General features: G+C 33.9%; 1 protein-coding gene across 1 annotated transcript; it reads right to left on the bottom strand.

Annotated features, from left to right (window-relative positions):
- Positions 1-4,621: 4,621 nt before the first annotated feature.
- LOC132753851 (DNA repair protein REV1-like) lies at positions 4,622-26,996 on the bottom strand (the record flags this gene model as incomplete). Its single annotated transcript, XM_060744389.1, is given in 19 exon segments — positions 4,622-4,838; positions 8,352-8,454; positions 10,003-10,279; positions 11,612-11,732; positions 13,230-13,381; positions 13,644-13,874; positions 14,722-14,872; positions 15,536-15,948; positions 17,994-18,124; positions 18,622-18,766; positions 19,467-19,687; positions 20,637-20,756; positions 21,009-21,163; positions 21,373-21,497; positions 21,772-21,917; positions 22,620-22,778; positions 25,202-25,797; positions 26,285-26,453; positions 26,886-26,996. Coding segments are annotated over 19 exon segments (3,644 nt in total), but the record flags the coding sequence as incomplete, so codon positions are not given.

Consider the following 26,996-nt stretch of genomic DNA (forward strand, 5'->3'; position numbering starts at 1 on the left):
TCAATTCTAAGGTTATAGCAGGGAAAACAAGAGCTGTCACCCAAGTGACGAATGCCTCTGAAAATGTCTCATTTATGCCTAGTTATTTTAAAATCATTTAACGCATGACAAAGTTACAGCCCAGACACGAATGTGTGTACCTATAAACTCTAATTGTGATAAAGTGAACTTCAAAATGGTTGTGTGACCTTGACCTTTGACGTAGGGATAAGATTGTTGGACGCAACACATCGTCTTGATGTTGTAGATATTTATGCCTAGTTTACTTTAATTGCTATAATGTGAAACTTCAAAATAATAGTGTGACCTTGACCTTTGAGGTAGGGACATGGTTCTTGGCCTCGACACATCGTCTTGATGTGGTAGACATTTGTGCCAAGTTATTTCAAATCCCTCAATGTATTACAAAGTTACAGTCCGGACATCTATGGTTATTTAATATGTGAAAGAAAAATTACAATCCTTCAATGCGTACTGAAGTTTCAGAGCGGACACAACCACCACCTTCTATATTTATATAACATAAAAAATGACAAAGTTTGAACCCCCACAGTGACCTTGACTTTAGTCGTAGGAACTTGAGTCTTGTTTGTGACACACCATACATCTATGGTTATTTCATATGCGAAAGAAAAATTAAAATCCTTTCATGCATACTGAACTTTCAGAGCACCCACAACCACCACCTTCTTTATTTATATAACATAAAAAATGACAAAGTTTAAACCACAACAGTGACCTTAACCTTAGTGGTAGAAACCCCCAAGTCTGGTTCCGGAGACACCATACATCTATGGTTATTTCGTATGTTTAGTAGAGGGCCATTGGCCCATTCTTTTGTCATGGAATGAACTTTTGTTCCGTTTACAGTTAGATGGCCCATCTTTTCCTTGTGGTAGTGTGGACAGACAGACTTATTGACAGCACCATTTGGCATATAAAAAAAAGGTCAAGGTCAATGGATTCCACTTCTAATTATAACAAGATTACAGGAGACAATTACCTCTGACAAATTTATTTTTTATGGTTTTAATGCCAATTTATCATTTTTTGGTCTTATCTTGACCGTTGATAAAACTAAACCTGCTTCCCTGGATAACTTACCAGGTACTATCAATATCTCTGCAAGAAAACAACTACAAATTTCAATATTATCTCTGAACAAGTGGTGTGATAAATGACTATTTGACTCGGTGTCTGAGATCTAAGTTGTCACAAACAAAATTTGCCTTGCATTAGGATCAAATAATGACTCCTGGATTACAAATCCCTATTGCGCTAAACAGTATGACAACTTACAAAGTAACATGGGGAGAATAATATACTTTTGTATAACTGCATTTCATATAAATTCAACAAGAAAAAAAATCAAGACTGAAATTTCTTTTTGCACATTTATTTATTTAAGATAATGTAATATAATCAGACAAAAATTCATCATCTTTAAATAAATGCAGCTTTCAAAAATGAATACTAGTGTACAATGCTGATGATAACACTAACATAACAGTATTACAGTAACACTATTTCATAACAGATGATGCTGAACATTTAACATTAGTAGATGCTTAATATGAGAAAGTTGTAAATCAAATTACAAGAGGTCTGTGGGAAAGTTGAAATACAACAAAAGAGGTATGCAGGGGTGTCAATGCATACCACAAGATGTATCCCGGAAAGTCAATGTATAACAATAGAGATATGCAGAGGTGTCAATGTATAACATAATAGGCATGCAGGGGTGTCAATGTATAACACAAAAGCTATGAAGGAGTGTCCCTGTATAACACAAGAGCTATGAAGGAGTGTCCATGTATCACACAAGAGCTATGAAGGAGTGAGTATGTAAAACACAAGGGCTATAAGGAGTGAGTATGTATAACACAAGAGGCATGCAGGAGTGTCCCTGTATATAACACAAGAGCTATGAAGGAGTGAGTATGTATAACACAAGAGCTATGAAGGAGTGAGTATGTATAACACAAGAGCTATGAAGGAGTGAGTATGTATAACACAAGAGCTATGAAGGAGTGTCCCTGTATAACACAAGAGCTATGAAGGAGTGTCCCTGTATAACACAAGAGCTATGAAGGAGTGTCCCTGTATAACACAAGAGCTATGAAGGAGTGAGTATGTATAACACAAGAGCTATGAAGGAGTGAGTATGTATCACACAAGAGCTATGAAGGAGTGAGTATGTATAACACAAGAGCTATGAAGGAGTGAGTATGTATCACACAAGAGCTATGAAGGAGTGAGTATGTATAACACAAGAGCTATGAAGGAGTGAGTATGTATAACACAAGAGCTATGAAGGAGTGAGTATGTATAACACAAGAGCTATGAAGGAGTGAGTATGTATCACACAAGAGCTATGAAGGAGTGAGTATGTATAACACAAGAGCTATGAAGGAGTGTCCATGTATAACACAGGAGCTATGAAGGAGTGAGTATGTATAACACAAGAGCTATGAAGGAGTGAGTATGTATCACACAAGAGCTATGAAGGAGTGAGTATGTATCACACAAGAGCTATGAAGGAGTGAGTATGTATCACACAAGAGCTATGAAGGAGTGAGTATGTATAACACAAGAGCTATGAAGGAGTGAGTATGTATCACACAAGAGCTATGAAGGAGTGAGTATGTATAACACAAGAGCTATGAAGGAGTGAGTATGTATAACACAAGAGCTATGAAGGAGTGAGTATGTATAACACAAGAGCTATGAAGGAGTGAGTATGTATCACACAAGAGCTATGAAGGAGTGAGTATGTATAACACAAGAGCTATGAAGGAGTGTCCATGTATAACACAGGAGCTATGAAGGAGTGAGTATGTATAACACAAGAGCTATGAAGGAGTGAGTATGTATCACACAAGAGCTATGAAGGAGTGAGTATGTATAACACAAGAGCTATGAAGGAGTGTCCATGTATAACACAGGAGCTATGAAGGAGTGAGTATGTATAACACAAGAGCTATGAAGGAGTGAGTATGTATCACACAAGAGCTATGAAGGAGTGAGTATGTATAACACAAGAGCTATGAAGGAGTGAGTATGTATAACACAAGAGCTATGAAGGAGTGAGTATGTTTAACACAAGAGCTATGAAGGAGTGAGTATGTATAACACAAGAGCTATGAAGGAGTGAGTATGTATCACACAAGAGCTATGAAGGAGTGAGTATGTATAACACAAGAGCTATGAAGGAGTGTCCATGTATAACACAAGAGCTATGAAGGAGTGTCCATGTATAACACAAGAGCTATGAAGGAGTGAGTATGTATAACACAAGAGCTATGAAGGAGTGAGTATGTTTAACACAAGAGCTATGAAGGAGTGAGTATGTTTAACACAAGAGCTATGAAGGAGTGAGTATGTATAACACAAGAGCTATGAAAGAGTGTCCATGTATAACACAAGAGCTATGAAGGAGTGTCCATGTATAACACAAGAGCTATGAAGGAGTGTCCATGTATAACACAAGAGCTATGAAGGAGTGAGTATGTATAACACAAGAGCTATGAAGGAGTGAGTATGTATCACACAAGAGCTATGAAGGAGTGTCCATGTATCACACAAGAGCTATGAAGGAGTGAGTATGTTTAACACAAGAGCTATAAGGAGTGAGTATGTATAACACAAGAGGCATGCAGGAGTGTCCCTGTATAACACAAGAGCTATGAAGGAGTGTCCATGTATCACACAAGAGCTATGAAGGAGTGAGTATGTATAACACAAGAGCTATAAGGAGTGAGTATGTATAACACAAGAGGCATGCAGGAGTGTCCCTGTATAACACAAGAGCTATGAAGGAGTGAGTATGTATCACACAAGAGCTATGAAGGAGTGAGTATGTATAACACAAGAGCTATGAAGGAGTGAGTATGTATAACACAAGAGCTATGAAAGAGTGTCCATGTATAACACAAGAGCTATGAAAGAGTGTCCATGTATAACACAAGAGCTATGAAGGAGTGAGTATGTATCACACAAGAGCTATGAAGGAGTGAGTATGTATAACACAAGAGCTATGAAGGAGTGAGTATGTATAACACAAGAGCTATGAAGGAGTGAGTATGTATAACACAAGAGCTATGAAGGAGTGTCCATGTATAACAAAAGAGGTATGAAGGAGTGAGTATGTATAACACAAGAGCTATGAAGGAGTGAGTATGTTTAACACAAGAGCTATAAGGAGTGAGTATGTATAACACAAGAGGCATGCAGGAGTGTCCCTGTATAACACAAGAGCTATGAAGGAGTGAGTATGTATAACACAAGAGCTATGAAGGAGTGAGTATGTATCACACAAGAGCTATGAAGGAGTGAGTATGTATAACACAAGAGCTATGAAGGAGTGTCAATGTATAACACAAGAGACATGCATATTCATAAATAACAAATGTCCATTGTGTGAAACAAGTTATGTTACTGCTAGACAATGCAATGAGGTATATACTTTAATCACATATGTAACCATTTAGTTCCAGTTTCAGAAAATTAATGTTTAATATATACTGATTTTTTTAAGTGTATACAAAGACTTCTGTCCTTCATAACATCTTTCTGTTTTTTTGAAAATTTTGTACAATAAGGTAAAGAATTATCTCCATAGCAACAAGATATGTATCACAAGCTTAACTTAAAATATCACTTTACAAATCAATGTTGTCACAGTTTCTTTGTTTATATCACATATATAATGTATGTACAATTACAGTTTTATAGACACAAGTTGACTGCCATATAAATCATATACAACTGACTGGGTATGTATGAAAATTCTCTTTAATGAATGCAGCCATTCACCATCATGTAATCTATTGATGTTCCTGTAATAAATGTAACTTATATAAACATTCATATCACATTTACTACCAATTACATATAAACAAATTCAAATCAAAAACAATGATACCGTATAAGTACTTATTTCTGCGGGCTTAAAATTCTGCGATTTTGTTTAAAATTAGGGGTTTAAATTTCTGCGTATCTTATTTCTGCGGTGTCATCATTCTCGCATTGATGTTTTTTTTATTTCTGCGTTTTAATTTAGATATTTTTACAAAATTAACCGATACAAACAGACAACATTTCAAGATATGTTGATTTAACATGTACATTACTTCCGGTAAACATGCAGACGATTTATAATGTGTGTTCATCGTGATCACCATGTATCGGTATATAAAATATGATAAACAAGATCAACAAGGAAAGGCGGCGTTCAATGAACGCAATTAACAAAACGTTAATAAACAAAAATCAACAACATGCAATGACAACAATTAATTGTAATACTGCATGTGTATAAATATGAAGTGTGAAAAATAAACAATGGTAATATCGCACTTAGACACAATATATTGTACAAATACAAAGGGGTATGTTTATTGCACCCGTCAAACTGTAATAGTTTTATTTTTAAAATAAATCAAGCTTAGGGTGAGCGAAAATCATACAAACATGATATTTTTTAAACAAAAAGAACAAGTAAAGTAACTTTTTTTCTAATATTTTATTCATGACGGATACATAAAGAACAAGAGGGCCATGATGGCCCTGAGGTCGCTCACCTGTGTATAGGCCCCCCCCAACCCCCCCCCCAAACGTTGCAGGGCCAATTTAACCAAAGGGCTTTTATTTGCACAACCTTGGTAGACACCCATAAGAAGATGTTTCATGCTAAACATCTAAGCTCTAGCTCATTGGGCTATTTAAAAGAAGATTTTTTTAAAGTTTTTACTATACACATATAGTTAAAAACAATGACACCCCTGGGGCGGGGCCAGTTTTGATCCCAGGGTTTTTATTTGAACAAACTTTGTAGACACTTACTAGAAGATGTTTCATGCTTAATATCTAAACTCTAGCTATTTGGGTTTTTTCAAAGAAGATTTTAAGTTTTTGCTATACACATATAAGGAAAATCAATGACCCCGGGGCGGGGCCAATTTTGACCCCAGGTCTTTTATTTGAACAAACTTTGTAGACACTCACTAAAAGATGTTTCATGCTTAATATCTTAACTCTAACTATTTGGGTTTTTTCAAAAAAGATTTTTTAAGTTTTTACTATATGCATATATAGGGAAAATCAATGACCCCCCGGGGCGGGATCAATTTTGACCCCAGGGCTTTTATTTGAACAAACTTGGTAGACACTTATAAGAACATGTTTCATGCTAAATATCTTAGCTCTAACTCTTTTGGTTCTTTAAAAGAAGATTTTTTAAGTTTTTACTATATGCATATATAGGGAAAATCAATGACCCCCCGGGGCGGGATCAATTTTGACCCCAGGGCTTTTATTTGAACAAACTTGGTAGACACTTATAAGAACATGTTTCATGCTAAATATCTTAGCTCTAACTCTTTTGGTTCTTTAAAAGAAGATTTTTTAAGTTTTTACTATATGCATATAGGGAAAATCAATGACCCCCCGGGGCGGGGCCAATTTTGACCCCAGGGCTTTTCTTTGAACAAACTTGGTAGACACCTATTAGAACATGTTTGATGCTCAATATCTTAGCCATAGCTCTTTGAGTTCTTTAAAAGAAGATTTTTTAAGTTTTTACTATATGCATATAGGGAAAATCAATGACCCCCAGGGCGGGGCCAATTTTGACCCCAGGGCTTTTATTTGAACAAACTTGGTAGACACTTATAAGAACATGTTTCATGCTAAATATCTTAGCTCTAACTCTTTTGGTTCTTTAAAAGAAGATTTTTTAAGTCTTTACTATATGCATATAGGGAAAATCAATGACCCCCTGGGGCGGGGCCAATTTTGACCCCAGGGCTTTTCTTTGAACAAACTTGGTAGACACCTATTAGAACATGTTTGATGCTCAATATCTTAGCCATAGCTCTTTGAGTTCTTTAAAAGAAGATTTTTTAAGTTTTTACTATATGCATATAGGGAAAATCAATGACCCCCCGGGGCGGGGCCAATTTTGACCCCAGGGCTTTTATTTGAACAAACTTGGTAGACACTCACTAGAAGATGTTTCATGCCAAATATCTAAGCTCTAGCTCTTATGGTTTTTTAAAAGAAGATATTTAAAGTTTTTTCTTTCGGTTGCCATGGCAACCAGAGTTCTGCATGGAATTAAACTCTTTGAACAATTTTTAAAGGTGACCACCAAAGGAACATTCTTGTGAAGTTTGGATGAAATTGGCCTTGTGGTTTATGAGGAGATGTCATTTAAAGTAAAAGTTTACGGACGACGGACGACGGACTACGGACGACGGACGCCGGACGAAAAGCGATCACAAAAGCTCACCCTGTCACTTTGTGACAGGTGAGCTAAAAATTATTCCCACCTACAAAAGCTGATAACGGTACATGGTAATGTAATTATACAATACATGTAGTTGACATATTCCGACATACATGTAGACATAGCGAAAGGCTTAATTTTCTGCGGTTTTTAAATCTGCAGTCTCGTTATAAACCGCAGAAATAAAGTTCCCGCAGAAAAAAGTACTTATACGGTACTTAACAAGAGCTGTTGAAAGGATAGCATGCTCAACTATTGTTAGTGCATGATAGTAAAACAAGAGCATGGAAAATGTAGAATTTTCTATGGTCAAAAAGAGCCAAAATTCTGTCAAACAAAACTCACCAATATGCCAACCATCTCTTAGACACAGAATTTTATGTAGGCCCATTTATCTTTAATTTTGAAGCTAAATTTGAAGCAGGTCCTTAAATGAGTATAAAACTTATAATGCAAAACCATCTGACATTTGAGCTTTTCAAGTGACCTTGACTTTGAACTAGCACAGCCACAGTAAAGGTTCTGCACATCACCTTGTTGATGTGGATATTTGAGCAAATTTTAACAAGGTGGAGATGTCTGTCCGATCCACCTTGAGCCAGCTCAAGGGTTGCATATGTCCTGCACATCACCTTGTTAAACATTTGAACCAAGTTCAAAGAAATTGTTGCAGGAATAAAGGTTTTAAAGAGTGGAAAATTGTCTGTCTGACATTAAAACTTTATCTGTGACCTTGACCTTAAGTCGGTACAGCAGTGGAAAAGGTTCTATACATATCAATGTGGAGGTAATCATTTTTAGCCATTCTTATAGAAAATCTTTCAAGTGGTATACTTATTGAGCGGACAAAAATAGTTTGACATCAGACCTTCAAGTAAAACCTTTGAGTCTGTTCATCAGTAAAATGGGTTTTGTTCATCACCTAGTTGAGGTGACCATTTGAGTCAAGTTTGAAGAAAATCAGTCATGTGTGTTGGATTTATATAGCTAACATAGTAGAAAACAAACCAACAATAATAAATAAACACTATTTAGATTTGTGTTGATCAAAAGTTAAGCTTACCTTAGCATGTACTTAAGGAGAAGGTCTACCTGCTCCAGATTTTTATCAGTGACAAGATCTACCATATATTTCTTTAATATTTCCTCATCATCTTCTTGTGGCACTACAATACAAACAAGAAACAGGTTTTTGTGACCTACTTATATTACCTTAGGGGCATTCCTGTTAAGTTTAGTCAAAATCCATAGTCTGGTTAAGGAGATGTAGTTTAAACAATGAACAATCACAAAGGTCAGCTCTGAGCACACCAAGACCTTAAATCAGTTCTAACAGTTTTTTAACAATGAGAATTCTAAAATTTTAAGTGCCACACAACACTTGCAGCAAGACCTGGTCTGTTTTTATAGATATAATTTGAACAAACTAAAAAAAAGTACACCACATCATATTTCACACCAAACATGCAACTTCCAAGAAGAAAATATTTTTTAAGTGCTATGAATATATTTTTAAGTGTTTCTTCCTATGTCAATGGGCTGGGCCAGATTTAACAAGCTTGATAAAGAGTTATTTTTAAACATTAAATATGTCATTTCTAAGCCTTCTAGTTTGAGATTTTAATACTTTTTTTCCATAAGTGTCTAAGTAAAATCAGAATTATCTCCAGAATGCAGGCAACTTTAACACTAGGGTGCTGAAAACTTTTTAGATCCTTGACTTTTATGTTCTGCATGTTCTGTTGTTATTGTTTTTTTATATTTCAGAAGGCTATATTAGAAATAAGATGATTGCTATTGTATATTCTTAATGTGTTACCTTCTCTAAATAAAGATATTATTATTATGTTACAGACTAACTTGCCCATGCGACCATGTGTATTAAGCGACTTTTGTCTTAAACTACCACTTTAAATTCCCCCGATCATTTTCTCTCTATATCTTTAATGTATTAAGCTACTTTTGCTCAACACGACCAGCGACCCCCAATTAGTCACCTAATTGAGATCAATCTTTTCCTTAAATAACCACTATAACCAGTCAAGTAATTGTGTTTTCAGAGAACGCCCCCTCGTAATGTCACAAGTGTCAACAATCAAAACACAACAAATAAATGTGTGAAAAACTCTATTTCCCAAACCATTTTAGTGTATGCAAATGAAGTTAAGTATATGTGTGACATGTATTATCCTATAATGAAGAATAGGGTTTTCGTGTTGGAGACAAGGAAAAACAACGGAGAAGTTAAAAAATTCTGGAAAAATGTGAAACATGTACGTAATAGATCAAAACTGTTTTGTCAATAAATATCAGAAAGTTATATTTTACATTAGCATCCATTTAGATTATCGGAGCGTACTAATTATTAAACATTTATATAAATGAAGTTGAAAAACATTCCCACCGCAAAAGAAAGATGTCATTTATTTAATTTTGACTTTTATATCATGCTTTTTCTTGAGAGACCGTTTCTTTAAGCGACCGTTTTGGGTGCTTCCCTTGCGCGGTCGCTTAATACACGTTTGATTGTATCTTGATCATTGAGCCAATAACCTAGGTCTTATACCTGTGAAATATTATACAATGAATTTCATATGTGACATTGTAAGGAAAATTTCATGCAGTATGTGATAAATATACACCAACGATAGTAAAATATTACAAATAACCAACAACAACAACAACAGTACATTTAATAACAAATCATATGTTACCTGGGGTTGAATGTATCCATTCCTTCAATAAATGTCTTACATCTTGTAATGTGACTGCACCACAAAGGTTTACACAACACACAGTTTCTGATGTATAATTAACTTCAGTACCCTCTATATCTCCTACACAAGAACTATTAACTAGTGTCTCATTATTATAACATTGTACATGTGATGAACTAGAAGTTATATCACCAACACCATTGCTAGCTGTTGTACTGGTTGTTTCTCTAGCACTGTTTAAACTTTCTGACACACTCAGGTGACTTGATGACTGCTATAACAAAAATATGATGATAACAAATAGAGGCAAAGTGATGGCAATCATATACTATCATAAAAATATGATAGTAAAGATTTCAGGCAAAGTGGTGGCAATCATATACTATCATAAAAATATGATAATAAAGATTTCAGGCAAAGTGGTGGCAATCATATATCATCATAAAAATATGATAGTAAAGATTTCAGGCAAAGTGGTGGAAATCATTTGATACTGGATATAGAAATTAAAATTTCTTCAAAATAATTGACATGTGTAATTCGGGTTATTTTGGCATTGTTAAAGACGTTTTCGGGAGTTTTCATATAGACATATAGGCAAAATTAAAACTGTTCAATAGAATTTCTTTAAACTTGGCATGTTGTTAGAATATGATAACAGAAACATTTTAAGCGAAAAAAAAATTGGGGTCACCGTTCTCGTTTTTGAGTTATCTGCCCTTGAATTGGACTTTTTTGTTAAATTCAAGGGCAGATAATTTACAATGAAGGGAAACAATACAATTTTTTTTCTTATTTTCATGAAGCTTACCTTCGTTTTAGTTGATATGCAAAATTTCAAGAACAAATTTAGAGTGGGTAGTTTTTATTCCCACTTCTTCTTTTAACCTGTGCATTTTTTCTTAAAAAATGGCCTATTTTTTAAGAATTTAAAGTACCTTTATTTTCATTGAAAAAAATTAACAGAAACGATGTAAGGAATTGCATGTTATTATGTATTGTACTCAACAATAAAAAGAAAAACATAATCCAGAAGTAAAATCAAGAATTCATTTAAGTATGTATAACTTATCTGCCCTTGAAATGACCTCAAATAAGTAGAAAAGTCTGATTCAGGGGAAGATAACTCAAAAACGAGAACGGTGACCACAATTTTTTTTTTCGCATAAAATGTTTCTGTTATCATATAACAACATGCCAAGTTTAAAGAAATTCTATTGAACAGTTTTAATTTTGCCTATATGTCTATATGAAAACTCCCGAAAAACGTCCTTAAGTCTGTTTTTATTTGCCAGACATTAAAGGCATATTATGCCTCAGAAATCAATATTTTTTAATTCTTTAGAAAGGTTAAAAATGTTTGGATAATATTTTGATATAATGAATTTAGAGCATCTTTAGAGCTGAATGTGCAGTAATGTGTTGTAAAGGTAGCAAAATGTAAATAAAGTAGTATTTTGACTTCCATACAAAATACCACTTCCATACAAAATACTAACTCACTATACAAGCTACACCAATTACCAATCTCTGTAAAATGGTCAAAAACAGTATCTCTATCTTGATAAACCATGCATTATTTTGAAATTAAAGTTAAATATTTTACCTGTTGCACTGCCCTAGCTTGATCCTTAAAAAGAGTTTTCTTGGAAGTCCCCTTTTTACGTCCCCTTCCACTTGGCTTGCCTCTTGGTATTTTAAAATTTGGACTGCTTTTACCAGGTGACCTATGAAATAAGTCAACATTAAACTAGAGCAGGAATGAGGAAATACTTCCACTTCTGCACAGAGACAGAATTTTATGATTGTAATATTTTTGACGATAAATTTTACTGCAACTGCATGTAGATCTGAAAGTTATTATCCCACATTAGTAAAAATTTTATGTTTATATATAAAAGTAATATTAAAACAAATTGTCATTACAATAGATTAAGGCCAATAAAAGCCTTTGAAACAACCAATTATTTTTACAAATCAATTCCTTTAAAATTAAACATTTGTTTAATTAAATAGAAATCTACCCTGTTTTTTCATATACCAATAAAGAAAAATATATGAATGAATATAAATAGCAGGGATCGGCAACTGAGATAGAAATAACTATCTGATAAACTTCATGTTTGACCTTGACGCCAGTTGAATAGGTCAATCACATTATTTTGTTGAGGTAAACAATTTAGCCATGTTTTTGAAGAAAATCAGTCAATGTGTACAGGAATTATATCAGTCAATGTGTACAGGAATTATATCAGTCAATGTGTACAGGAATTATATCAGTCAATGTGTACAGGAATTATATCAGTCAATGTGTACAGGAATTATATCAGTCAACATATACAGGAATTATATCAGTCAATGTGTACAGGAATTATATCAGTCAATGTGTACAGGAATTATATCAGTCAATGTGTACAGGAATTATATCAGTCAATGCGACAGGAATTATAGATCAGACACAAAACATCTGACCCTTGACTAACAAACATGACCTTGATCTGGTACAATGGTGACAGGAGTTCCTAAGACAAGTTTGAAGAAAATCCACCAAAGGGGTAAGAATTATAGAGCAGACACGAAATTCTTCGAAATGACTTTCAATTGTGACTATGACCTGGCGAGATGGTGGCAAGAGTTCTTCACATGGCCCTTTTCAGTTGAACATTTGAGCCAAGTTTGAAAATATTAGTCTTGGGTGTAGGAGTAGAGTGGACACAGTGGAGAGTCTGGAGACTAGATGACCCAATGAAAAACCGATGGGACAAAGGAATTCAAGTGTAGCCCCCTCTACATTATGTTGTGAGGGTATCATAAACAAGGTCTCAATAACCAAAGGTCATTCCACTCACAAACACTCAAAAATATTCTTGAATTTTTTTGGGAAGACCATGTAATCATAGAACACCCTCAGAATGTAAGAGACAGAACTTGCATGTTGAACCATTACAAGTTTATCAAGGGGTTATTTTCAGTGAAAATCTAGTAAGTATATTATGTCTTGTAACAGGATCTACAACAATGATAAGTGAAGACAACTGTGAAGCTTAAAGAGAAGCAAACATTTAACTGTATCAGCATCAAGGTTAGCAGGATAAACCCCACAGTCACTATACTTTGAAAAGTAAAGCAAACATATTATCATGAGGTACATTCTAAAATATTGTACTGTGAATCTATTATAAACTGCATACAGTATAACTTTTAAAACCATTATAAACAAATACCTCTTATTTGGTGACTTGGCAGGAGACTTTGCCTGTTTCAATTGCAATGTGTTACCTCCCTTTGTTGTCAGTTTAGAATTCTGTCTAGCATAAGCTTGTCTCAGTTCTGCCTGCAGATTTTCTGGTAATGCTTCCAGACAACTTAAATCTATCTATATAATAAATAAATCACAGATTAAAACATCTCAGTTCAAAGAAAGTTTTTTCCATCTGTTCAAAATATCATACCATATAAATAGTAATACAAATCTACAATGTATTATCAAATGCAAAATTTCTTGAATATATGGAAGCAAAAGTAATTTCTTAAACACATCATGTTTCCTTTCTTATAAATATTAGTAATTTTTATGTGTCTGTGTCTGAAGTGACATATAAAATTGGGCTATCCAATGTTCTGTTATAGGAAGTCACCTGAGACGGCGAGGGTAAAGCAACTATGACATCCTGAGCATGTCCATCTACCTCACTGTGACTGTGTTCTGATCTATTGTTAGTCTGTTGTTGCCAATGGGAACAACTAGCATCTGTAGATTGAGATGTCCTCATGTTCCTTCTTACTGGCCCCGCTCTTCTTTGTTTCACTTCTCTCTCAATTTGCTCTCTTATTTCAGAGGGAAGTTCACATAAAACATCTGGGTCAATCTGCAAATATATAAAACAGATTTATTTAGGAAATACTATATCATCCAACATTGATTTTATCACTAATTAATATCACTGTTTAGAGTTTGAATGCAAGGAATTATATAATGAGGGGGTAGCCCTAGTCAAAATGATGCGAATCCAAACAATTGACAGTGATTTTATCAAGGTATAAAATCACTACTTTGAATATATCATTTTGATTCTAACATATCAACAAATAAATCCTGCCATACCTGATATCAACCTAAATTGCGCCCAATTTATTTCCGTACTTATTTCCAGCGTGTTGCTTTTTTAATGAATATGTCACATGTCTAAAAATATAGATCATTGTGATTTTATTGCATATTTACACAAATTTTCGGTCCTTCTATGTTAATAAGGAAAAATGAAGGTCTTGTTAAAGTGTTCAATATTCAAAGTATAAACAGATGTATATTTCAATATGACAATGTATAAACAGATCTACCTTAACGCTCAAATAGCTGTCAATTAACCAAGTCAAACTTGTGAAAAAAGAACAAGAAAAAGAAGTTGTTTTTGTACTGGAGAACAGGAATGAAAAACTGATTTTCTTGTTAGCACAAGTTATTGTGTATAGGTGTAAATCTTAATAATCTGAATTAGTTTACTTTTAAGATTTGTAGCCTTGTTTTCATTGGAATCTAATCGGGGAAAATATCTTTATCATACTTGTACAAAATTCTCTGAATCTGTCTTGCAAGCACCTTTATTACTACAAGCTGATGGATATACAGTCTAACTGATCCAAAACAGTTTATCTCTAGTTTTGTTACAAGAAAGTTATAAAACTTTGCCGTATAGAAATGAAGATATATTGTACCTGTGAAGGTGATGGGAAGTAATCAATATCTGAAGGTGGGTGTGGCTCTATCTCTGGGGTGTGACATTTCCTAGTTTTCCTTCCACTATCTGGAGTTCTAATATCTGGTAGGCAGGGTAATGGTGGTAACGATACATCTACTCTCTGTCTACTGTATACAATATATAAATCAGATAAAATCATATTTAAATCTGAACTAATAACCAATAGTCTCTAGGATGGCACATTTTTCAAAACAAAATTTTCAAAAACTACAAGAAACTCCATAATTATAGTTCTATATAGAAAATCAAGTTTAAAACCAAGACAGTAACACCAAATGACAGTTATAGCAAAGATACAGTATAGCAATACATGTGCCAGCTATTGATATACATTTTAGGGAAGAAGATTACATATAAATAAAATGTAATGATTATAAAAATCTGGAAGATGAGTGATCCCTTAGAAGCATTTATCACAAAAAAAATACAAGAAAATTACAAACTCAGTTTGATCGATAATAAAAAAGTGCAATATCTCTCATGCCCCAAACACCGGCTTGAGCTGAACTCAAATTTCAACACTTAAAGTGCTGGAATCAATGATCCAGAAGGATCTTGATCAAAATACAGATCATGCTGATTATCATTCAGGTAGCCAAAATGTATATATAAACACAAACAAGAATTCATTCAGGAGCTTCTCAAATTCTCAGACACTTATTTTCATTGTTTTTTTTAATTATTGCACACTGGATTAAACAACTGTTCTGTCGTTCTGTCAATAACTATAAGGTCAATATATCTTTATAACTTCTAATATATACACAAACCTGACTAAATCTTGCAGTAAGTCCTGGTCACTTGAGGCAGGTAATCTGGACTCTACCTCAGATTGTACAAGGTCTATAACTTCAGCTTCAGTACTCTCTGTATTCTCAGACATCTTGTTTGTATCCATTATCTCATTACCTGCTTCACTAACTGCATTTTTATCACAAGACAGCATCCGTTTATCTGTTACAAGTTTACTAGGTGTACCATGTTTCCTTCTTATTTCTGTATGTCTAGTTTCTACATTTACCCCCAGTTTATCTCCTACTGTTTCTGCAGCATTTGACTGTTGTTTGGTTGTTTTGTTAGGGCTGTTTGATTTTACAGTAAAGTTAAGAATACTCGGAATTTTCTTGTTATTACCAGTACAACCAACTTCAGCAGGTTCAAGTTTGTTTACTTGTATTCCAATCTGTAAAATAAAAAACTTAGTTTAGATACTGAGCAAACATATTAATATGTTAACAGTTAATAATAAAAGAGCTTTCATATCATAAACGTTTTTGTTTTGTTTTTGCTTTAAAGTATTATTGACAGGTTATATGACCTAGTATTCACAGTTGTTTGGTTATATGTTAAGTTTATATGCTAAGCTTATAAAGCCAAAAATCATTTATACACCACAATATAACCTGTGAAAATTATTCATTACACAATGTGAATATCACACAATTAGTTTCTTTGATAAAAAAAAAGAAGAGAATTTTGGAGCCATGTATATAGATCAAACTAACTTTGTGGCTGTCTGTCGTCAGTAAATAACATGTGAAAACAAAAATTATAACTAGAACAATCACTAAATGTGATTAATAACCCTGCAAGACTGCTTCGGAAATGAGGAAGTTACTAGTAACAGAAAACCTTGCAAAAGAATTGAAATAGAGTTATGGATGTGGGCAGTTAAAGATAGTTGTGGCTCTTGTATGTTGCATTTCCTTTCAATGTGGCTGACCATTGATGAAGTTTTGTTGAATTACTCTGTAATAAGCCAAAAAGAGTTACGCTTCTTGAGCACTGCACTTCCTCTCATTGTGCTTGACCATTGTATGAAGTTACATTGAATTCTAAACATTAGTTTTTAAGTTATGCACTTGACAAGGAAAAGGAACAAAGGGCAATAACTCTACAAATACTGAAGATGGAGTTATGGTTATTGTATGCTGCACTTCCTCTCATTGCGCTTGACCATTGTATGAAGTTGTATTGAATTCCAATACTAGCTTTCAAGTTTTGCACTGGACAATAAAAAGTAACAAAGGGCAAAAACTCTTAAATGAGTCAAGAAAGAGTTATGGTTTCTGTGCACTGCGCTTTCTCTCAATATACTTGACCATTGTATGAAATTGTATTGAATTCCAACTAGTAGTTTTCAAGTTATGCTCTGGACAAGAAAAAAGCAATGGAAAAGTAACAAAGGGCAATAACTCTATAATTACTCTGGACAGAGTTATGGTTCTTGTGCACTGCACTTCCTCTTATTGTGCTTGACCATTGTATGAAGTTGTTTTGAATTCCAACCAGTACTTTACAAGTTATGCTCCGGACAAGGAAAAGTATCAAAGGGCAATAACTCTGTAATTAGTCAAAGATGGAGTTATGGTTCTTGTGCACTGCACTTCCTCTCAATGTGCTTGACCATTGTATGAAGTTGAATTGACTTCCAACCATTAGTCCTGACAAGGAAAATGCAATGGAAGGCTGGATCGACCGACAACCTAGTGACTCCTATATACCCCCCCCCCCCAAAAAAACAAACTTCCTTTCAGGGGTTTAATGATAATTTCATTCTAACACCTTTGGTAAATAAAAAGCCAATATAATATTTATAAACAACTCTAAGGAGACACTGGTTTTTCCTTCAGTTGAATACAGTTCAATCACGATTTACTTTGATAAACCATTACTGTGCAAAATTTGTGTGATGGACTTAATATGCTTTATCTAAATTGTAAATTTCAGGAAATTAATATGCAAAATAATAAATCTATAAAGATAAGAGTATAGACTGTGTTGAGACTGGTAGACTAGTGTTCATTGGTGCCTACTTTATATATTTTACTGCACTGAAATAATCATGTACGATGTACACCATTAAAATTAGTCACTTAATTAAAACTGGCTTAGAACAATGTTAAGAGTTAAAGCAACTTAAGATGGCCACTAATGATCTTTGAATAAGTTGGTTGGGATCTTGACAAATAATAATTTCACTTTAGCACTTTATAATTTGTATATTATTCAATGGACCTAGCCTGTTTACATTTGAAACTGTCCATAAGTACATAAATGACTTTCATTTTATTTACTAAAACTGATCACCTAATGGTACAAGAGCCTGGTCAGACTGTACTAATGTGTGCAGGCTGGCCCGACTCTATACCTTGCAGTTTTGGTTCAAGAATTACATGGGTTAAAAAAATCAAGCTTTGTTTGGCATGTAACTACAAGGTTATTTACCCCTCTAAGATCTGCAGCATCCACTTTATGAGACCTCAGTAAACCTATAGTTTCCTTGGCAACTATTTTTGTATCATCTGTTGCCATAGGTAGAGTGACTGATTTAGAAAAGTTGTTACATATACCATGACCTGAAAAATGTAAATATATCACTTTACATGCCGCGTCATGACAAAACCAACATAATAAGTTTGTGACCAGCATGGATCCAGACCAGCCTGCGCATCTGCGCAGTCTGATCAGGATCCATGCTGTTCGTTATCAGTTTCTCTACTTGTTAAACGGTTTGTAAGCAAACAGCATGGATCCTGATCAGACTGCGCAATTGGTCTGGATCCATGCTGGTCGCAAACCCATTATGTTGGTTTTGTCGTGACACGGCTCATTTATATCATTCATAACCCAGTAGAATTTAGTCGTGAAAAAGATGTAAAATTCAACTTTAAACTGTCTATCTGAATTTAAAGAAAGCACTGCAAGTATTTACAAGGAAATTATCACAAACAAATTTTTACAGAATTTATGACATCTTTTACTTATTAGTATAAAACTAATATTTTGAATTAAACCACCAAATTTAAGAAACTATACAACATTAAGGGCAAATTATTTACTTTAATGTCTTTACCCATGAACTTGGAAGTATGTTTTGGAGCATCTTCTCTCCTCACCATTAGTTTCAATGTAATTGTTTTACCCTTCATATGTATACCCTTCAACCTGTTACATACTTCCTCTGACAACTCCTCCATGAACTTAGTCGCTTCACAATCCTGTACAAATATATGATCTACTTATGTCAACATATTTCAGCCATGAACTTAGTGGCTTCACAATCCTGTACAAATTCATGAACTACATATGTCAACATATTTCAGCCATGAACTTAGTAACTTAACAATCCTGTACAAATATATGAACTAAACATGTCAACATATTTTAGCCAGGAACATTGTAACTTCACAGTCATATACAAATATATGAACTACTTATGTCAACATACTTCAGCCATGAACTTAGTGGCTTCACAATCCTGTACAAATACACAACTACATATGTTAACATATTTCAGCCATGAACTTTGTAACTTCACAATCCTGTACAAATATATGAACTACTTATGTCAACATACTTCAGCCATGAACTTAGTGGCTTCACAATCCTGTACAAATACACAACTACATATGTAAACATATTTTAGCCAGGAACATTGTAACTTCACAGTCATATACAAATATATGAACTACTTATGTCAACATACTTCAGCCATGAACTTAGTGGCTTCACAATCCTGTACAAATATAATTATGAACTATATGTCAACATATTTCAGCCATGAACTTTGCTGCTTCACAATCCTGTACATATCTTGAAAACCCTACTTAAATACATGTTGGTGAGCTTACTAAGGTTTGCTTAAATAAACAGTATTTACTATCAGTATCATACTTATAAACATGAATGTATGCTTACTGTGTCAAACCTGATCCCATAATTCACTTCAGCTGAGACAGACTTCCTCTGTTGCTCCATTTTGATTGGTCGATCATCCTGACCTCTACAGTACCTAAACAATGACTGACCTGTTTTTGGACCAAACTCCTTCTGAAGAGTATCTAGAGCAACTTTCTGCAAGTCATCACATGTAACTACTTTCATAGCCTCAAATCTCCTAGTCGTAGAATAACCTACACCTGTTTTATATATAAACAAACATAATATATACCAGGAATGTTGAAAATTTAATCATTATATCAGTGCAGGGTCTTCTTTTAGTTGAAGTATAAATAAACGTATCTAAATCAAACACCTGTATGTGGTTAATATGTTCATTGAACAAGACCTGTCCGTGCACAGTGTGCTCCACTCTTCTCTAGACTAAATACACTGTAGCAACATAAAAGCAACATAGGAAAAGGGGCATAACTTTGCAAAAAGTTTAGGATTATCTCCCCTTTCTAAATGGCATTTTTTAATGACAATAAACATGTAATCCAAGACTGAAGTAAATAGATCTTACAGTTTCTGATAAAATGGACCTTAACGGAAAGTTAATCAATGTCAATGCTTAAACTTACAAGAGGGTCAAGACAATAGGTCCATTTAGCAAGTGGTTATTTTCTTTTTTAAAAGACATCTTATTATACTTGGATAAACACTTATTTTAAAGGGACTCCAAGTTTTTTGACATGATGGGATTTGAAATCTTTTTGAAGATTTCTATAAAATTTGATGACATATAATTTGTGTGCAAATTTTCAGATTATTCCCGCAATCTGTTCTTTCAAAATCATCATTTTGACCAAAAAATGAAAGCGTTGCAACACTTTTCACTCGTATCACCATTCCCTAACATTATTTCCTTTATCTCCTCTTATAACCATATCAAAAAAATCTATTTTCAATTTCATTTTGGATATATTTTCTTTATCATCCTTTACAGATTTTTTCCATTTTAAGTGCTACACATAATCTATGTAAGAATTTCAAATTTTATGTTTTGTATACTTTTTGACCTCTGTGGTACTCCTTTAAAGCACACTTATTAAGATTTCAAAATTTACAGTTGTTTTTTATTGGCAAGGTTTATTACTAGTAAAAAAAAATATACAAAGAAAAAAGAGCACCTATATCAGTAACTACCTGGTAAATCTTTGACTGGCTGTGATTTAATGTAATCTGAGACAACATCTTCTGTCAGGTAGAATTGACCGTTAGGTTTAGCCTTCCTTGTTGCCATCCTGGCTAGTAGTATACTTGATCCTAGAAAAACAGCAGAAACAATGTAAATATATATATATCACCATTCCCTCACATTATTTCCTATATCTTTTTCTCATTATCATATCAAATGTCCATGTAATATTTAAACAATTTTACAAATGAATGTTATTCATAATAAATATTGTTGTGCCTAAACATCAGAAACATTTATACAAATATATGATCATTTTTTCCCTAACATTTGTGATTTTACAAAATACTTGCCCCCATCCCACACCCACCAGCACTTACCAATGCCTGCTGATGCTGGACACTGTGTTTGTTGGAAGAGTTGAGAACGAAGTAGTGTGGCAAACTCTAGAGGTGTGGCTCCAGTATCTGCCAGTAAATCTGTACAATCAACTAACATCTCGTCACAACTTACAGCCTCTATATCATGTGTAAAACTGTAAATATAATCAACCTATCATTAACTATTACCAATCTTTTTTAAATAGACTTGTGTGGCTACCATCACTTCACAACTTTGGTCCAGAAAGAATGGAAATAAGGGGAGGTAACTGAATTTGAAAAACAAAAGATCCATAAACTTAATTAATATTCATGTGATTTAATTTAAAGGAACAAAGTTAACAAAGAAGAAACATAAGATCACCTTGCTACAGTATCATATAATGTTTTAGAGACTTGTTTGTAGCCATCAAAGTCATAAGGTATTGTGACAAGGTCTGGACATATACTCTTAGCTCTACCCATAAACATACCATTCTTAACACCAGCCTGAAATCATATAACATATTCATATACAGTCATTTACATTATAATAATTACTTCATCAATTGAAATTCTATTATCTTTTAAGTTTATGCAAAGAAATAATGATAAGCACTTGGACCATTTAGCTGTCATACTGGCTTAACTTTCATCAATATGAACAAATCATTCTCAGAGACACATTTTTTTTCTTTCTCTTTTTTTTTATTAGGTCGGTTTTAGTTTTAGCAACATTATTATTTGTTGGGTAGAAATACAATTAATCTACTTGTTTCTTTACCTGCCTTGCTTCATAGCTGCAAGAAGCTATCTCAGCCATTGAGTGGAATGATTCTACTGTCGTCATAGTAACAGCACTGACAGTATTGATGACATCATCTGTGACATCATCATCAGAGTCAGACTGATCTGGAAATGTCATATCATCTAAAACAAGAATAATAAATAGACTTTATTATTTATAATATCTTTATGTTTTCGTTAAAATAGCAATGTCAAAATTATTTATCAAATCGGGAAGATCTTCACAAGTGATTACAAAATTCTTTTGTAGAGACCAAAATACATGATTTCATACATCAATGAACACTGCACCCTTATCAATGTTTTGATGGATACATTATATCAGAGAAGTAGATTTTTTAAACTTTTTCTTTTGCGAAGTTTATCATTTTTCTTATATATAACAGTAATATTTACAAAATAATATTTGGTTCTACAATTTTCTTATTTTAAATGATAACAAACGGTTTAACTGTTACAAAACAATACAGTTATATCTCATGTATATGGGTTGGGTAAGCAATTAAGTTCTACCTGTCAACAACCAGATCTCGAAATGAGTGTTATAAATAAGAACCGCCTTTACATTGGGATGAGAGCAACAGACTAACTTCGGAATTAAGAATATTTGTTTTTCCCCAACTAAACTGTAGGTACAAACTTTTACAGTTACAGCTTCAAACATAAGCGCAACAGGCCGACTTATCTATTGTGAACAGTAGTGCATCATTAAGCTATAACGGTAAAAGTTTATACCTACGAATTAGTTTGGAAACACCCACATGTCATTTGTTGAGTTCCGTATAACATCTATTCTAAAATAGACAAAACCAACTAATATATTACCATCTAAACTGCTTGTGTCGACTGGTTTAATTGTTTTCTTGCCTTTGCCTCTTCTCTGTAACTTTTTCTCCTCCCACTGACGTCTCTCCAGTACCGGATCAGCTAACGGGTCAGGGGTTTGACTTTTACCCTTGGAATGTGTTACAGCTACAGGTTTACCTATACACAAAATTATTACTTGTTAACTCTTATTATAGAAATGCTTTGATCCAATAGTCATATTATAAAATTGTCTCCTAGGTATGTAGTGTACAAAGGTTGACAATGTTTAAGTATTTGGTGAGCCTAATTTCCCTATCCATTTATAACATGATACTAGTTTAAAAATTTGGACTAATGATTCTAAAAAGGACAGAAAATTTCATTTTAATCTGTGGGGGATAACAACTGAAGTGTTCTGTGAATGAAATGGTATATTCATTTCCAAACAGCATGTAGACCTGATTAAACAAGAGCCGGTTGAAGCAGGTGATGCTCCCCGAATAGGTTTTGGACACAAAAAGTATACCTCTTGTAGTTTCAGAAAAAGTCCAATATAAGGCAAGGCAGACTTATGATTCTTTTGCAATGCTCATCTACCCAATGAGATACAGTTGACTCTCGATAACTCGAAATCCAAGGGACTGGGCATTTTACTTCGAGAGAAACGGAATTCGAGTAACGTGGATCTGCCGCCATTACATTGACATTCGTACATGTATATACATGTACCTGATTGAATGTGCAAAGAAGTATGTTTGTTATTGTTGATAACGGCAATGCTGCAATATTTAACCGTTGAAGTGACTGTAAATCACTTACAAATGCAAATTATAAATTAACAAAAATATATTATTCAAAATTTAATACATGGATATTAATAGTGAAATATAAACACAAGCATTCGTAGCAATGACATAAATGCAAGTTTGTCAGTATTCATCAGTAACGCACATGCTTTTAATACGCACTCATGATAATTAATTACAATAAAAGCACAATAACACATTCATTTCAACAACAATTTATCTAATGTTTGAAGTAAATTGATCATCGGACTAAAACTAAAGTAGCAACTATCGTGAACCGGAAGTACATATTAATGTATGCAATATGACGGAACATTAATTATACAAATGTCATTTACGTTGAAAACACACATCAATACCTAGGCAGGCACAATTAAATCAATTAAATCTTGAATTACTTATCTAACTGTTAAAACTAATTAAGTCCTAAATCCGGTTAAAATCTACCTACAAAGTTTCATGTAAATATCTTTAATAGTTTTAGGTTTTAGAGTTATGTACTGGACAAAGTTCAAAGTGTAATAAAAACAAAGGAAAATAACTCCCAAAATTAGGCAAGACAGAGTTATGGATCTTTAACACTGCATTTCTACTACACAATGAGATCTTACTACCTACAAAGTTTCATGTTGATACCTCTTGTTGTTTCAAAGTTATGTCCCCCGACAGGAATAGCGAACGGACAGACAGACATGCCACTTAAATGGACCAAGGGGCCATTTCTTTTGTTTAAAAGAGGGCCCTGGCCCCTTATTCTATTGTTTACAGTTACATGGCCCCCTACTTCTCTTAAATAGCCCAAACGGAAGGACAAAGCAGCGACTATATGCTCATCCTTTGGGGAGCATTTAATCAATATCACCATTACATAAGATTTGTAAATATGAGGAAAATACTTAGCTACAGTATTTTTACCACCCCAATGGTATTTTTACTGTAAATCACAAGCCTGTGTCATTTACATGTATCTTTTTATTACTCTCAACAAATACTGAAACTTTCAACTAACTGTTCTTCAATACAGTTTGATATCTAGAAGCCATAAAACATACAATGAGCTATTTGTAACTCAAACTACTTACCCATTTATATGGATTATGAGCTAGATTAAATCTGATCTTATCAGATGTTTATTTTTTACTCCCCATTCTTAACAATATGCAACATGCTACTCATGAATGTTGTTTTACATCTGTCCACCACAGGTGTAGTGCTTTAAGAATTAGCGGCATTGATATAATTCTTTCAATCAAAGTTTGTTGCATGCTTAAAGTGTCTTCTCTTTTTTTTTTAGATTGAGTTTAACATAGCACCAACACAGTATAGGTCATATGGTGACATTCTACCTTTACTGGTGGAGGAAGACCTTAGAGGTGCCCCTTTTGTACATTATAACAGGCACCCCGAGTAGAACCACTGATTTTATGTAAGCTAACTGGATAGCTTTGTCACAAGATAAATCTGAAGATGCTAGCCTGGCTTGAAACTACAGCAGTGAGAGGCCAGTGGTTTGAAGTCAACAACCTTAATCACTCTGCAACCCACTGCCCCTTGAATTGTCTTGTTGTTCAATGTTTTGATAAACATTCTCTTCATGCAATACTTTCGCTGCGGATAGGATGTTCACTTTTTCGCTATTCAACCAAATTAAAAGTGGTTTTAGACGAAAAATCAGTGTAATAGTGCCAATGTCTAAGTCATATGGTACACTTTTATTGACAATAAGAATTATTCTGATTGGCTAATTTGAATTTAACATTACAAATAAGTGATGGGTAATAACATTAAAAAAACCTCTCAAGTCTGGTCTCTTCCTCAGTCCAACAGAAACAAAGAAACAATCCATATCTATGTGCATCACACATCTTGATGGTTTTCCTCTCCTTTTGTTTGATAAAGGTTCATCAGGAGTTACTGCCCTTTCCTGAACAATCTGTCTAAGTTGTTCCCTGCCTGGAAAATTACCTCCCTTTACCTGTAGCTCATTGACATAATTTTTCCATTCTGCTTTCCAAGTAGATAGGTAGTGTAGCCTCGAGTTGCTGTAAAACTCATTTAGAAATTTAGGATCTCTGGCATCTGCAGTCTTCCCAGGGGAGATCACTTTAACACTCTTATTTAATTTACCATCACTAATATCTTTAACTTGAGTTTTTCCACAGGAAACTCCATTTCCACTGTTTGTGCTGCTGATTCTATTTAAAGAACTGTCTTTAACGTAAGTGGACAATGAAATATCACTAATGTTACTATCTTTAGATTGGAAACTCCCCTCAGACTGGTTACTGTTCTCTGTTGATGTGGTAAATGTATGTAAACCCTTCTGTAATCCACATTGCGCTGTATACAGCTGATATTTTGCATATGAAAGAAGCTTTCCGGCAGCAATACTGTTCAGATAAAGGAAATTTATCACTAACCACTAACCAGCTTTCATATAACAAGTACTAAAACACATGGCTTTAAAAAGTTCTATCAGAATTTTTTTTTCACACTAATTCACATGCTGAACTTGAGACTTGTGTAGACAGATGTCTGGCACCCCACCCTGCATTTTTCAAACAGTAGCAGATAAACGAGTAGAACCACCAACTTAAGCTGAACATAAAGTCCCTGGCAGCATTTTAACCTTAGAGAGGCGAGGAGCAAGTTACTTTAAATCAGCAATCTTAATCATTTAGTATAAAGATGTTATGGTATTACATGCATGTCCATGCCGAAATTTGTCAAAAAGCATTTCAATTTGTAAAAGATAACCTTAAACATTGTATGCTGAGGCTTTTTCATCAATATATAAACAAATGAAGGACCAAAACATTGTTTATACACAAGAGAAAATACAAAAACTTAATTGAGATTTGTTCGGGATATTCAAACCTTTCAGTGATCCATTCAGGTCGGACAACTTTTAATCCTTTCAACTCCTTCACCTTACTGTTAGGTAAGTTTGTTGCTATAACGTGGGTGACACGGGTTCGATACAGATAATGTTCATAATTACCCCCATGTAACATCATTAATCTCTTCAACTCATCAGATGATGGTTCTATATAAAGCAAAGAGATAAAAAGATAATGATTTATGTTTACATGTGTATTCTGTAAACGCTATATTACACTACCTCTTACATTTGAGATAAGTGTCAGGTGATTTTCTAAAACAAGATGGATAACTCGTATGTTGCTCAAAACTCCAGAGACAAGATATTAAGAATGTTGATTCATACAAAATTTATTTTAATTCAATTGTGTAGGAAGCTATAAGCTTACGGACACACTTTTGAAACTGTTCCTGGAACCAATCAGCAATGAGCAATGAATGTAAAGTTTCTTGCTCAAGGAAACAACTTGTCCCCTTAAGAGTGTTGTTTTTTTTTAAGAAAATTTATGGAATGACTATCCAATGCTGGCATAAAATGGATCATTTTATTGTAATATTCATGTATTTGCTTTAAATTACAAATTAAATGTAAACTTACTTGTGTAACCATTCACATATATACTTATGCCAGCAAATATCTTTGAGCCACTGCCTTCCTTCTTCAACTGACCTGGGGCATCTTCATCAAATTGTTTTTGTAACTTCTGTT

Source organism: Ruditapes philippinarum, unplaced genomic scaffold (assembly GCF_026571515.1).
Source record: "Ruditapes philippinarum isolate M1 unplaced genomic scaffold, ASM2657151v2 ctg8701_1_1_1_1, whole genome shotgun sequence".
Taxonomy (NCBI): domain Eukaryota; kingdom Metazoa; phylum Mollusca; class Bivalvia; order Venerida; family Veneridae; genus Ruditapes; species Ruditapes philippinarum.